Below are 15,915 nucleotides of genomic sequence, written 5' to 3'. Positions count from 1 at the left end.
CAGACAAAAGTGTTTGTTTGTTTACAGTATTTCTGTATTGTCTCCTAGTCCACAAGGGCTCTTGAGGTGGTGATGAAATAAAAATCAATAAAAACAGTACCAAAAAAACCATTTTAACAAAACACAAAATATTTTTGAAAACTCCTAAAAACAGTCTTAAAACAATCTGGAATCCAGTTCTGAAATGGCTAAAACAGTAATTTCAAACACTGAATGTTGTGCAGAACAGCATTGTTTTGGTGGCCTGCCTGAAGTTTAAAAGGGATACTTATAAACCCTCAAGGCACTGCTACAGAGAAAGCGCTCTTACATGGACCCACCAACTCTGGGGACCTCGAATTTCTGGCAGACTCATATGAGGGGAAATAGTTTTCAGTTATCTTGATCCCAAGTTGTTTATGGTCTTAGAGGTTAAAACTCTCACCTTGAATTGAACATGGAAGCAATTAGAAGCCGGTATAGATCTTGTAGGACCTGCGTCCTAATGTCCCTAAAAAGCAAATCTGTCAGCAGTCTAGTCCTACATTTTGCTTTAGTTGCATCTTCCAAATGCTTTTCAAGGATGGTCCTATGTAGAGCACATTGCAGTAGCTGGGAGGGAAAAGAGAGTCTTCTTAAGTTAGGATAGTGGGGGTGAGGGTCAGTCCAGGCAATCAGTTATGTAATTATTTTCCATGTAAATGTAAGCAGAGGGGTTGCCAAGTATGCAGTCCTTGAATTTTGATACATGAATAAGATTTGCCATGCCTGGAAACCTTATTTGATAAAACGTATTAGCTGTCTGCATACTGAATGGGAGGATAGGCAAGAACATAGGAGGGGAACCATTACAGGAGGGAAGTCATATGCATCCCACCCATCCTGTGTTTAGCTCATGTCCGATGATGTTTCCCACACTTCTCGCTGTTTCTCCAAATTGAGACCTAATTCACATGGGCATGAAGGAGGCAGTAAGACTCTTCCTGGAGAATGAAACACTTTGTGCATGTGTGTATGTATGCGTCTATATCTTCAAATTGCCTGTCGATCTATGGTGGCCTCATATATTTCATAGGGTTTTCGCAAGCAAGGAACACTCACTGAGGGCTTGGCCAGTCCCCCCCTTCTTTGCCATGCCTCAAAATAATTATTCACACATTCAGGTCTGTACCACGTTTGGATACTATGCATGAATAGTTGTGTGTTTCTAGAAATTGTATAAGTGAAGTCCTTCATGTAGCTAGTTATTCCACAAACTCACTCATTGTGTGCTTTGTCTCTCATATACAAACAAAACCCCTGTGTAGTGTCTTGGCGGTGGGTCTGTAGGTGGCTGTGGAGACATATTCTTGATCCACATCTTCTCCTGCAGCGAGGATATCGGATTCCAGGTGGAAGGCAGTTCAGGTCAGGGTTGGATTGATGTGCCTTCCTCTTGGCACATTTCTCCCTTTCGCCCTCTATTTGTGCCTTTTCGAATTCTGCATCACTGCTGGTCACAGCTGACTTCCAGTTAGAGCGCTCAAGGGCCACAGCTTCCCAGTTCTCAGTGTCTATTCCACAGTTTTTAGGGTTGGCTTTAAGACCATCTTTAAATCTCTTTTCCTGTCTACCAAAATTATGTTTCCCGTTCTTGAGTTGGGAGTATAGTAGCTGCTTTGGGAGACAATGATTGGGCATTTGGACAATGTGTCCAGTCCAGATGAGTTGATGGCGGAGGACCATCACTTCAGTGCTGGTGGTCTTTGCTTCTTCCAGCACACTGACATTTGTCTGCCTGTCTTCCCAAGAGATTTGCAGGATTTTTGGGGGGCAATGTTGATGGAATCATTCCAGGAGTTTATTGTGACATCTGTAGATAGTTCATATTTCACAGGCATATAGCAGGGTTGGGAGGACAATAGCTTTATACGCAAGCACCTTGGTATCCCTATGGATGTCCCGGTCCTCAAACACTCTCTACTTCATTTGGAAAAATGCTGCACTTGCAGAGCTCAGGTGGTGTTGTATTTCAGTGTCAATCTTGTCTTTTGTGGAGAGCTGGCTGTCAAGGTAGCAGAAATGGTCAACATTTTCTAATGTTACACCATTAAGCTGTAATTCTGGCATTGCAGAGGGATTGCCTGGTGGCTGCTGGAAGAACACTTGTTCGATGTTCGATGAGAGGCTGAGCTTCTCATATGCATCTGCAAAGGTGTTTAGAGTGGCTTGTAGGTCTTCTTCTGAATGTGCACAGACTACGTTATCATCAGCATATTGGAGTTCTATAACAGATGTTGTTGTGTCCTTGGTTTTGGCTTTCAGTCTGCTGAGGTTAAATAGCTTGCCATCTGTCCGATAGATGATTTCCACTCCGGTGGGAAGCTTCCCAGCAACAAGATGAAGTATAGTGATGAAGATGGAAAATAAGGTTGGGGCAGTAACACATCCCAGTTTGACACCAGATTCCACCTGAAATGGGTCACTTTGGGAGCCATTGCTGTCCAAGACTGTTGCCATTATGTCATTGTGGAGGAGCCGCAGGATGTTCACAAATTTGAGTTATGGATGAGCTGAAGGCCACATTGCCTATTATGTAACCCCCCCCCCCAAAAAAAACCCCCCGTTTATTGCAGTTTCAAACCAGTATTGAAGAACGTGGTTTTGCTGGATTTGAGGTCCAAATGGTGATTTTGCAAATCGCAGAGCACCAATGCACATTAAGGGTTTTCTTTTATGTGCTTTTGTGGGAGTTTGTTGTCTGGCTACTACATTAAATGAACTGCATTAAATTGTCAGTGTAGATGGCCACTTAGCCTGTTGTGAACCTATAGTATTCAGCATAATCACATGATATTTACACTATGCATAGAGCAGCTTAGTGTAGTAATTTGAGCATTGGACTATGACTCTGGAGACCAGGGTTCAGTGTCTCCTCTGGGCACTGAAACTCACTGGGTGAGTTTGAACAAGTGACAATCTCTCAGTCTCAGAAGAAGGCCAGTGCAATTCCTCCATAGGAAGACAAGAGCAATATCATCACAATCTTGCTAAGAAAATGGTGTGATAGGTTCCCCTAAGGCAGAAACAACTTGAAGGTACACACCAATAAATCTAGATTCAAAGTTCTGTTTCTGAAAGGGAGATGGTTTCACATTTGCTAGGTGTGAACTTTCTCAGTTCTCTAAAACTTAATTGATCGATTCCACAGAACACCCTTGTACTGACTGGTTGCAAAGTGGATGACATGGATTGGTGAATAATTTTTGTTTGTTGTTTGTTTTTCAAGTCGCTTCTGGTGTGAGAGAATTGACCGTCTGCAAGGATGTTGCCCAGGGAACGCTCAGATGTTTTGATGTTTTACCATCCTTGTGGGATGCTTCTCTCATGTCTCTGCATGGGGAGCTAGAGCTGACAAAGGGAGCTCATCCGCTCTTTTCCTGGATTCAGACCTCTGACCCCTCTGTCTTCAGTCCTGCCGCCACATGAGTTTAAACCATTGCGCTATCAGGAGTCCCCTGGTGAATAAAGTGATCCTAGCATTATAATGATAATTATCAAATGGTTTTAATACATATGTTAATCAATATTCATCTTTTCCAACCTGAGTAGATGTGTGTGTGTGTGTGTGTTTTACCTTGGCCTAACTTGTTTTATCTCAGGATCTCCCCCCATTGTGCAAGCCTCAGTCTGACAAGCCCTCTCTGGCTTTGTGGGAGGAAAGGGGAAATACAGAGCATAGCCCACTAAAATAAGAAATAAAATAGGTGTCATGCAGGGATTGTGTAATTATTTTCTATGGTTCAGTTTGCTAAAACTGTGCGGCAATATCACAACAATCAGAGTAATTTATGTGCTGAAGCAGATTAAGGGGAGTAATGATGACGGATCATCTGTCACTCAGAATATTTGACTTGATGGATGAAGATCCACATGCCTTGAGGATCCACATCTGCCTGACTTCCAGCATGAAAGAAAATTATCTGATATGAAGATTCCCTGGATATCTAAATGTGTACCTGTGTACATGTGTTTTCAAGTTGCTTCTGGTGCTTTGGCCATATGCACAATGGAGGACCTTACAGCGACACCAGAGGCACTCCAAGTGGCCAGTTTCTGGTCCAAGGAAATTTAGCATAATGCCAAGTTTTTTACTTTGTTCTGTACTCTCAATTTGCTTCTGACATGATCAGAGGCGGCCCTAGGTAATTTTCAATGGTAAGCAAACAGTATTTTGGCGCCCCCCCCCCCCAACCAATCATTGATATATATTTTCTGCTTGTCGTGGGAGTTCAGTGTGCCATATTTGGTTCAATTCCATCATTGGTAGAGTTCAGAATGCTCTTTGATTGTAGGTGAACTATACATCCCAGTAACTACACGCCGCACTTGCTCCCTTGCCTGGCCCGCTTTGGGTCCGGAGGCATGCCTGAAGACCCTGGCATGTGCACCAAAAGTCAACTTTTCTCCTGACTTTCTCCTCAGCCATTGGGACCAAGAGAGAGAGAGAGAGACAGAGGTGGAGATGCCCACCTTTCCTGAAGGTAGGTGCAAAAACAAAGGAGGGAGCGGAGGTGGGAGATACCTCCAGCCAGAGGGGCTCTCTCTCTCTCTCTCTTGGTCCCAATGGCTGAAATCAGGAGAAGAGGCGACTTTTGGTGCGCACGCTGGGGTCTTCACACACGCCTCCAGACCCGAAGCGGGAGAGGAGAGGAGGCGGGTGGAGCGTCGGGGGATCGGGAAAGGGAGCCGGTCATGGGGAAGGGATCGAACGTGGAGAACGATTGAGTGCCGGCTCTGCTCGCGCACCCGGTGGCTGGGTGGAGCAGGAACGAGAGGGGCTAGCCGAGGCTCAAGGGCCTGGCCCCTTTGGGAAGAGGATCGCCCGGCAGCAAGGCAAGAAAGCCGAGGCTCCCTCCGGACTGCTAGGTCTGTTGTGAGCTGAGGGGGCGCTCCTCAAGTGGTGGTCGAGGGGTATTTACAGAGGCGTCTCTGCGCCCCTGGTAAAAAAAAAGTGTTCTGCGACCGCTTACTTCGCGTAATGGACGGGCCGGCCCTGGACATGATAAATAAATATGTTTTCAAGAGAAGTATTTTCCGATCCTTTCTGTAACATGGTGTGTAGCAGCCTGGATCACTCCAGAACATTTGGATGGCAACTCCCATCCAGGGTCATGCTTAGAATTAGGCAACACTGTTTCCCTCTATAGATGCAATGTATTTTTATGTTAAACAATACAAAGGAGACTTGCAACCTATTTAAAATGTGAATCATTTCTCCTGAAGGCTTTGAGAAAAGGCAGCTCATTTTTTAAATCCAGAGAACGGGTGGGGAGGTGTTAGGAGCACAAAAACAGCCTTTGGCTGCATGAAGCCCTGGGGTCACATTTTGTTCACCCTGATCTGACGAATGTGCCTGCCTGGGAGCACACAATAATTGATATTCTATCTCGGATCCTTTTGCAAATGTGAGTTGCAGAATGTTTTTCAGTGTTTACAGAATTGTTAACATGTTTCTAGTCCGCAAAAGAAGTGTCTGCATTACAGAGTTGTAGTAGTGCAAAACAACAATAGCAAAAATAATACCTGACAAATATGTAAAACAGTTTTTCTCAAGTCTTTCAAAATCAGGGAGATGGTAGGAAGCTTATGTGTGTTGTTATTGTTACATGCCTTGAAGCTGGCTTTAACTGAATGGTGAATCCATGATAGAACTTTGTGGGCATACTTATTCCAAGGAAGCTCGCCATTGTTTTCCTCTTATTCTGAAAGAGTTTGACTATCTCTATCTATGTATTTCCATGGCTGAATGGGGATTTAAATTCTGGTCACCTGAAATCTTGGAGCGACATTCAAATATGTTGCGCTCTGTAGATGCCTTAATATTAATATAAATATGTTCTTCCTGTGGTCTCTCTCCTTGGTCTCTATAAAGTATCCAAGTGCTTCATGCAGCTCAGCCTTCCATCTCTGGTCTCTGATCTTTCTAATTACAATTTTCAATGTAATCATTGCATATAAATGAGTGAAAACAAGCAAATCTGCATAATGTGTTGCTGGAATCCAGAATTTGTTTTACTACTGTATTCCAGCGAGTCAGTGGCCATTTGGTAATTTGATTCTACCTTTTGTATTCACAGGTATTTGAACAACTGTTCAAGCTTTGGCTTTAAAGGATTTGGATCTGTGGACGCAAAGACTCAAAGGGTATTTCCTCCTCACAAGGCTAGCAAAAGCCGGAGATTTATTGGGGCACCCTGATTTATCAAGGAAGACTGAGCATCACCCTTTGTGTTGTCTGGACCTTTTAATGAACTATTAATTTCTCCTTCCTGATGATTCCAAACAGCTGAGATTCAGTTCCCAAGTACTGAATTATCATCCATTTAATTGAGTGCATATTTTTATCAAGGCTTCGTCTCATCTCCTTTCACTTTTAGAGGAGTGTAACTCATTGGAGCATTTATCATCATTAACACAGACTTCTTTTTTAACGTACTGGGATTTCTGAATATTTTTTTGTTCCTTTGGGAGCTTTTTTTCTTGCACCTTCTGTGGAGTTAACCTTAACAAATTAACTTAAATTTACTGAAGCAAATTATCTTGCGCCGATATCCACAAAGCACCCCAATGGCTTCCTAAACCCAAGGAACGGCTGCCCATATTCATGATGGGGCGAGAGCAGGAGCTGATCCAGGCTGTGAAAAATGGGGATATATCTGGTGTGCAGAAACTGGTGGCTAAAGTCAAGGCATCCAAAAGCAGTGAGTATCTCATGACATCTTGACGAAGCGATATCTCATGATCAGTCAACACCTACCAATGAAGCCACAAGTATTTTTGTGGCTCTTGGCAAATGCTTTTTGCTAATACAGCAAAAGGAGTGGGCTGGGAGGTCCCCAAGTGTGAAACGTTTATGTACATTTGGTTTGATGTAACTCAGGCATAGTAACTTCCAGGGGGAGCATTTGTGTCAAAAATGGGCATTACAATTCCTGTCAGACTGCATACTCAGCTGTTTTTTACAACTTTGCTTTTCTCTTTCTGCTGCCACACAGTGGTAACAAAACATTTTTTCATGTAGACGAAGATGTGCAAGAACTGCACATGTAAGGTTTTTAAGGAGTTTCTAAGAAGAATGATTTGCGTATCAGCCCTCTGAAAATTTTATTTGCTTTAAAAACAGGAGTGCACTCCACACACCTTGCATACTCGTTTTTTTAAAAAAAATCATGTTTCCCAATGCTATGAAACAAATAGATTCCACGTGGCTCAGTGCCCCAGGAATGCCCACTCCTTAGCTAGATCTTGATAGTGACTTACTCAGGTGTTGTTGGAGAAGTCAGAATCCTCTGTCTGTCTTGCACTACACAAACTTTTCTCCCAATCTCACCTTTTATGTCCCACAGCCTCACTGACGTAGTTATTTCCCGACAATTTGGAGGAGGTGGAATTGCAGAGAAGTGACCAGCTATATTTCAGTAGCTGGACACACAGGAGTAACATCATCTCAGATGTGTAAAGAACCTTTGGAAGGTTTTGTTCCATTAGTTATAGGAAACAGCTGGACACTTCTCTGCCACTGTTCAAACCTCCACTAGGCAATCAGTGGCATTGCAACAAGTTAAAGGTTGGTTTCAGGGTTGAAGGAGGATCCAAACCATGCTTCTGGCTGTCCAAAACTTGCTTGACCTTTTTTTTTAGCTACTACTGTTTTTTCCCCCCAAAATCTCAGAAACTATATTGTACACTTTTTCTTTTTTTCAAAATTAGAAAAAATCACAAACAGGTGGGTGCTTCTTGAATAAAGGGCAACTCTTCAAAAATCAATCATTTTCCAAAGATAAAGGACTTTCTGTAGTGCTTTCAAATCCATAAGTCAAAGATGGGACAGGTCACCCTCTTTTTTTGAAGGAGTCTTCTCTTTGAAGTGTCTTATCCACAATTGATTTAAAGGTAAAGGACTTTAATAAGAAGGGAAAGTTTTCTATTCCCCATCAACACTTGTTTAGCATCTGCTTAGAGGCCAGAGTTGTCAGGCAGGTCATACCAGCTACTTCATCACACTAGAGAATGAATCCACTTTAAATCCGGTTTCTGCCTCCTGCAGAATTCTGGGGTTTGTAGTTTAGGGAGGAGCATTTAACTGCCTTACTAAACTACAAACCCCAGAATTCTGCAGGAGGAAGACACTACATTTAAAGTGGATTCATTCTCTAGTGTGATGCGGTTATTAGGCAGTATCCCCTCCATAAGGGTCAGACATATTGTATTTCTTTTAAAATAATGGTCATTATTTCTACATTTGCATCTTCACTCATTCAATGAGATTAGCAAACTGAATGTATGTCTCCTTTTCCCCTTCTTCACCAGTGATGCATTTTCTCCTCCTTTGGCATTGTGTAAACCTCTCACCATAGCACAAAGCTCCCAGTGCTCCTTCCTGCTCTTCATCTTATGTCCAGAGATACTGGCTGAAGCTGCCATGGCACTCTCCTTCATGAACTCTGGCAGGTAGCCCCATCTAAAAGTGGGTCAAATTATTGCCAGTCCCCTTCCTCCCTGCGGCTATGTTGGATAGGAGGTGCCTGGCAATCTTGCTTTCCTTTGGCTTGTGCTGTGGCTATAGGAGAGGCTCTGGAACAGTATATCTGTGTGTTGCATTTTTCCTTAAAACAAAACATGGTAGTTGTTGTCTTTTAATCAGAAAGAATGCTTTGGGTGAGGAAGAGCAGCTTGGGGTCACTCATTCATTAAACTACAGCTAGACCGAAGATTAAGAAAACAAGGAAGAGAAGAGATAAAGGGCCTGGGTTAAAAGCTGCAAAGCTCCCTCTGATTGGGAAAAGGATGTAGGGAATTGCCTGTGCACTGAGCTGAAGGGACAGATGCTTTTGCAAGGACTCAGGAGGCCTTCTGTTGCCCCAAGAAACCAGATTGTAATGCTGGGCCGCAATAGGAAGCTATGGACTCTGAGAAGACAGAAAGCTATGGCTACTGCTTAGTAGTTTTGTAAGAGATGTAAAAGATTTGGGTGAGATTTTAAAACAATCTGCCAGGAAGGAGAATTGCTGTAAAGAGCGGGGAACAAGGAAATGGACACAAAAAGGAAATGGGCACAAAACTTTGTGAAATGTTTCTACGCCCGGTTGGCAAAGGCTGAGATAGGCCAGTCCTACCATTTGGCAGAGTGAAGTAATGGTATCTGCCTGCATACTTGTAATATCATGAAGGGGCAGCAAATTGTTCATTGTTTATCTTTTGCTTCTGTTGTGAGGAGATAGAGAAGAAGCACTTGTGGGTTTTTCTGCCTCCTTTGCCAAAAAATAACTTTGCTGTCTTTCGATACTAACTGTCTTGGGCCAACAAGATGGATGGGTTCCTCCAATGTTCGGCTACCTCAGGCATGGGCAAACTTTGGCCCTCCAAGTATTTTGGACTTCAGTTCCCCCAATTTTTAACAGTCAGTAAAATGGCTGGTTTTTCTGGGAGTTGAAGTCCAAAACACCTGGAGGGCCGAATTTTGTCCATGCCTGGGCTAATATCACACACAAGTTTAGCTGTTTTGGGCAGAGAGACAACATGCTGAAGTAGCAACTGTTGTAGGTAAAAAGCAATCATCAGGAACATGTACATAGACTTAAGGAAACAAAGAAGAGAAATAAACCATAGTCTAAGAATTTAAAAAGTCACACTGGTAAGATACATGTCTGTCATGTTGGAGCAGTGGTCCCTCTTTCCATAGATAGGTTTGGGCTTAATATCTCATCACACAAAGCCTCTTGAAAGTGAAATTGTGGTTTCAAGGATCCCTTGTGGGCTACCTCAGCATTTTCCCAAAACTGGTGCTTTTTTTTTTTTTTTTGCTGTATTGGATGATGGCTTCATATCCAGAAGGTGCCAGGATGAGAAGTGCTGTTTCACCTTGTTCTGTTTCTTTCTTTCTTGGCAACTCTTGCATCCTTTCTCATGGGACGATGCTGCCGTTCCTTTGTGAGTGTGTGTTTGGGCTGCTCCCTCACAAAAGCCTTCTGTTCTTGCTCTCTTGTTATGATTCCCGCTTGTCTCCAAAATGCCAAATAGGGAGCAGCATGTTTGCCGCATTTTGCCGCTCATTAAGGCGCCTTTCTCCATGTGACAGGCCGAGATGCTGAGTTTTTTAAAATCCCTCTAAGAGTCCTTCTGCTGTCTCAGTGGATTCAGAGCTGCGTCTCTCTGATTAGCCCTCAGGGATCGCGTGTATCTAAAAAAAGTCGCTGCACGTAACCAAGAATCAAGCGCCCAGGCCCAATGACGGGAAGTTCAGGGACACATAGTTTAATATTCAACGGGCATATTATCTGGCTTGAAACATGTAGTTCTGCAAATGGGTCACAGCCATCCATTATTGGGTTCTAGGGCGTATGGCAACTGTCATCCATGTTTTGTTGGGAGGCAAGAGAAGAGAGTTTGTTCAATCCCACAGTTGTGTCTTGGGTCCAGGAAATGGGTGTTTCGTCCGCTTTCGCTGATGCCAGTCCAGGGTGAAAATTGGGGGTCCTTTCTCAAACTTGTACCTTCTCTGGTGAGAGCCCCTTTGACCCTGCTGAGTTGCCACGGCAAGGACAGCAAAGATTCTCCCTTTTTAAAATGAAAAACTCTTTTTTTCCTTCCCCTCTGTCAGTGTTTGAATGCCATGGACTGTAATTGAAATTGTTAAATGACCCGTCAAGGCTTTGGCCTTTCTCCCTGATGATCAATCACTTTCTGGGCTGGATGGGGATGAGGAGGTGGAGGAGGCAGCAATCTGTGGCTATTGTCTCCAAAGAGGGACAATGGTTCGCCAGCCCCTTTGGAGGGAGGAGGGGGAGCTCAGTTCAGCTGGCTCCTAAGAGCAGGGGTCTTTCTAAAACTTGTCAAAGGTTTCACTTGTGTTCTGAGAACACTACCACCCTTGATGCATTCCTCAGATGTCTGGCAAAGCTGCCACACAAAAGTGTGAAAACCTTTAAGGAAGAAGAAGAGAAATGCAGCTTGGATCAGGACCAACACTACCACTAAGCAGGGAGCAGTATCTGCCTCAGGCGGCAAATTTGGGTGTGTCGTGCAAGGGAACAAATAGTTAGTTATTTGATTTCTTTATTGCTATGTTTTTACCACCAGTGATGAAGAAAGGCAAAATAATTCAGCTAGCTTTGCAAAATATCTTGGACTGGTCCTGTTCCAGACTACAGGAAGGAAGATTTACATTTATTTATTTATTTACTGTATTTGCATACCGCCTTTCTCAGCCAATTGGCGACTCAAGGCAGTTTCCAACAAATCAGTATACATAAAACTTAATAGATAAAAAACATTAACAGTATAAGACATCATAAAAGCAATAAAAGCAACACCATCAGCATCTCATTATCACACCAGAGCTTTAAAGTGGGCAGCCTTGCATTTCTACTTCCTACAGAATTCTGAGAAATGTAGTTTAGGGTGGGACCTTTTCAATTCTCAGCTACAGAGGTCCTCGCCTTCCCAAACTACATTTCCCATAATTCTTCAGGTGGCAGAAATGTGGGGCTGCCCACTTTAAAGCCCTGATGTAATAATGTTGCTAGACTGTCTCATAAGTTCAAGTCTGTATCTTAATGTTTCCAGGTCTGCCACTGAGCTATGAGGAGATGGCTTTCACGAACTGTTGGCAACTTTGCGGCCTGGTCATGTGGCCTGTTGGCCTCCAAAAATAGTAGTAGGTTTGTCATCATCACCATATTTATTGTATCCTGCGTTTCTCCTGAAATAGATATCCAAGATGGCATATAATTTAAGAATAACAATACAACTAAAAACATACAAAAAGCAAGCATTAAATTGAATTAAAGTAATTATGGTATTAAAGCGGTTCAGATCTATACTTAATTGAGTACAATTAAATGTTTTGCTAGGTTGCTTTTGGTTTTCCACACTTAGTGTGATGTTCAGCAGCAGGTTATGTGTCTGAATGGATCCTACCTCATCTAGCATCTCTAGTTTTCCAATTGACCCCCCTCCCTCCCCTGTTTCTGAAAATTGTAACCACTTGGATACCCATCACCTCAAAACAGAACACCAAAGAGGAGGATGTGGGATGTCATTCATGATGTCAGGTTGGTAAGGGCTGATCTAAGAGATCTATTCATTGGGCCCTGCGGCAGCAGGAATGGGCTGTCCCTCGTGGAGCAGCCTCTTATTGGCAGGAGGGCATTTTAGCAGGATAAACTGTTTTAAATTCTAGGTTTCTCTGGTAGCTCAATAAATACCACTTTGGAGGGACATGAAACTTCTGAGTGCAACCTCATGCCTCTTCCAACACCTACTACTCCCCATAAAACAATTGTAGAACTTCCGTTTGTTGATATGAAGCCATTGCTACTTTGTGTAGAGAAACTGAGAAGGGAATGTATATTTAGCACATTCTTAATATGAGGAAGCAGCTGGAAACAAACTATACAGCCGCAGGAGAATTTCTCTCTCCCAATATATTAGGATGTAGCAGCTACTTGAACCATCTTGTGTAACATAGGAGGTTTTAATAAAAATAGAGACAACTGTGGGTTTTGCATTTCCAGAAATTGCTCCATGGTTACATAAATAGGCTTGTACTAAAAGGAATGACACTGACTAGACATTGCAATGCACTGACCCTTCCCTAGACAAATAAATAAATAGGTCCTTGGTGTCAGTGGGCTTGTAAATTAGAAGAACTAATCCACATCTTCATGCACTTCATTCTTTTTGGAGTAATGCATTCAGCCCTTTTGGGGACTTTTTCCATTACTTTTTTGAGTTTCCTTCTGAATTTGTGGTTTGATGTAAGTTGGATAATCACTCTTGTTGGAATGTTCTTACTTTTTGGAATATTTGATTGAGTCATTGCTCAAAAAGAGTTCTTACGTAAGTGTTGTATTTTGTTAAAATTTCATATTGTGGGCAAAAAACCCACAGATAAAATGGATAAAAACATGTGCAATTCCTCAGAGTAGGCATAGTTTTAACACCATCGTGTCATTTAACTCATTGGTTTTAGGCTACTTTGCAATGTTATCCAATAGTTGCTGTAAGGAAAAACATTCTCGTATTAAATTAGGATGCCTCTTTTGTAGTTAGAATTTATTCTCCTTCTGTAGAAAGATGTAACTAGAATCATAATAACTAATAATAAACTTTATTTATACCCTGTCACCATCTCCTCGAAGAGACTCAGGGCAGCTAACATGAGGTCAAGCCCAAACAAATTACAATAAATCAAAAGTACATATAAACAAAACAATAACATCAAATAAAATAATTAATAATTACATAGTAATGAAACAAAAATACCAAAATCATAATAAAAACAAGTGATAAAATGGTAATAGAACTAGACAAAGAGAGCGAGGCCCATGGATAAAAATGGAGAGAAATTGATAAAATCCATGGGTGGGATAGACAGAAAGTGCTATGATTTGTTGGGGGCTCGGACGGGATAACAGTAGAGTTAATCTTCAGCTGAGGGATAAGATGAACAGCATCAGAGAGACAAGTTGGACCTGGAATGGGACATGGCATGGTAAATTGATTGTTCAGTCCCAAAAAGCATAGAGTCATAGAATAATAGAGTTAGAAAAGACCACATGGGTCAACTAGTCCAACCTCCTGCCATGCAGGAAAATCACAATCAAAGTACCCCTAAGAGAGGGCCATCCAGCCTCTGCTTAAAAGCCTCCAAGGAAGGAACCTCCACCACACTTCAGGACAGCGAGTTCCACTGCTGAACAGCTCTTACAGTCAGGAAATTATTTTTAATGTTCAGGTAGAATCTGACACAAAAATGGTTAAGCATCTCTCATTTAAAACATCCACACTTGTTCCTAAAAGACAAACTATTGGGAACCAAAAAGGAATACTTATATTACCTTCATATAGATTTGGAAAGGGAAAGGTGAGCTGAGAATTGGGTACCACATTTCTCTGCAGATCTTGAATGTGTTGATGAGGTATATCCAATTTTCAGAGTATTTGGGCTCACCTGGATTGACACACTGCTAGGTCTCACAGCAAAATACGTTAATCAAAGATCAGCATGGATGGCAGAGTTCACTGTGACAAAAGATGTGTAAAACCTTAGTGGAACATAAATCCAAATCAGTAGTCTTGTCAGATTTTGTTAGCATTACATTTTTGTTCCCTGCTGCCCAATATAGTTCAGTGTGCATTTCCCAGACATTAAACACTGCCTTGTTTGAACATGTGGGCTTAAGGCTTTTTCACCCTTAATATGTTGCTGAACTCTATACACCCACAGCCTCCTCATCCAGTCTAAGGAGGAGGAGATAAACTCTCACCACACTTTCAGGTCACAGGCCAAAGTAGACACATCTGCATGTACTTTTGTGTGACTAAAACAGGAAGATGAGCAAATGTTGACCATGGAATATTGTGCAGACCATGTTACCTCCTTACTGCGACTTTCTGTAGTTGTGGTGTGTCTTTAAGTTGTTTCCGATTTATAGCAACCCAAAGGCATGGACATTATTGTATATATTCATGTATAAGTTGACCTCCTCTGTAAATTGAGGGCAGGTTTAGGGGGCAAAATTATGGATTTTGGTATGACTCATGGATAAGTCAGGCATTATTCTACGGAGAGGAGAAAGCGCCAGCCCTCCCTCAACCCCTGCCACTGCTATTTTCTTAGCATGGCATTGAAAAAGGCCAGAAGTAGTGCCATGGTGGAGAAAAGAGAGGTTTCTCCCAGCCTTGGTGGGGTGGGGGGCTAAGCTTTCATTCTTCACCACTCCACTAAGAGAATGGGATTGTTTCTTTTAGATAAGAGTTTAGGTACTTGCATTGACCCAAGGAACTTAGGTACTGAACTTCCCCATTGACTCAGGTTTTTTTTACTATAACTTCTAGACATATGCGTGTGTGTGTATCTATGAGGTGTGTATCTATTGTTTTCACACTGCAACTATTATAGTGCAGTTTTATCTATTGCTTCTATGTTGTAACCAGAAACAGCTGCAATTTAACTGTCTTTGCCTTCAACCACTGACTTCTCTTCCTCCTCTCCAATGTACTATTATTATGAAGTTGGTTCTAAAAGTAGCCCAGACCTCATGCACAGGTATTGGGTGACCAGGGATGGGTATTTAGTGAATCTGTTTCATTTTAGAGAACTGGGTTCACCATTAGGAGTACAAGTTGAGTATCCTTGATTCAGAAATCCAAAAATCAGAAATGCTTCAAAATTGTGCGCCTGGGTGGCTGAGACAGTAACAACTTTGCTTTCTAGGGGTTCAGTGTACACAAACTTCGTTGCATGCAGACAATCATTAAAAATATTGTTTATAAAATTCCTTTCAGGCTATGGGTATAAGGTGTATATGAAATATATATGCATTTTGTGATTAGATTTGGGTCCCATCTCCAAGACAGATCTCATTACATATGTGCAAATATTCCAAAATCCAAACAATCTGAAATCTAGAACACTCTCAACCTGTGTAATCCCCCAATTCCTCTTTTCTTCTAAACAGAAGATTAAGGGCCTTTAGTGATTCTTTCCCTTTGTTATTGGCCCCCTGTTAGTCCCAAACAGCACTGTTATATTGGTGATGGGCAGTGCATTGCCTTAATCCCCTATGTGGGGCCAACAGAAGGACTTTTTGTTCTCTGTCCAGAACACCTTCTTTTGCTGCTGAGCCACATGTTGCAATCAAATGAAACAGTGGTGGGATTTTTGTTTGCTTGTTATTTGTTGGTTTGCTTTGGGAGCCCCTCTCCCTGTTAGCTGAAATTAGAGTGGGCAATAAATAGGCATACAGCTCTTTTTCTAGGTTCAAGAGGTATCCCACCTATTTAAAGAAAAAAGCTTGAGGGAAAACTCAAGAACTGCCTAGGTCATTCTGTCCTTGAAACAGCCTGCAGAAGGGTTGGTTCCCTTTATGTTTGATTTTGTCCAGATGG

General features: G+C 42.2%; 1 protein-coding gene across 4 annotated transcripts in view; it reads left to right on the top strand.

Moving 5' to 3' along the window:
- The window catches only part of CASKIN2 (CASK interacting protein 2), a 123,901-nt gene that overhangs the window by 12,594 nt on the left and 95,392 nt on the right, over positions 1 to 15,915 (top strand). For all 4 annotated transcript variants that reach the window (XM_060764689.2, XM_060764690.2, XM_060764688.2 and 1 more), the window contains exon 2: positions 6,099 to 6,722. In XM_060764689.2, coding sequence (XP_060620672.2) covers positions 6,626 to 6,722 — 97 coding nt within the window. In that variant the 5' untranslated portion in view covers positions 6,099 to 6,625. The remainder of the gene's footprint in view (positions 1 to 6,098; positions 6,723 to 15,915) is intronic.

Source organism: Anolis sagrei, chromosome 2 (genome assembly GCF_037176765.1).
Source record: "Anolis sagrei isolate rAnoSag1 chromosome 2, rAnoSag1.mat, whole genome shotgun sequence".
NCBI lineage: Eukaryota > Metazoa > Chordata > Lepidosauria > Squamata > Dactyloidae > Anolis > Anolis sagrei.
The sequence above is the reverse complement of the archived record's forward strand: the minus strand, read 5'-3'. Positions and strand labels throughout refer to the sequence as shown.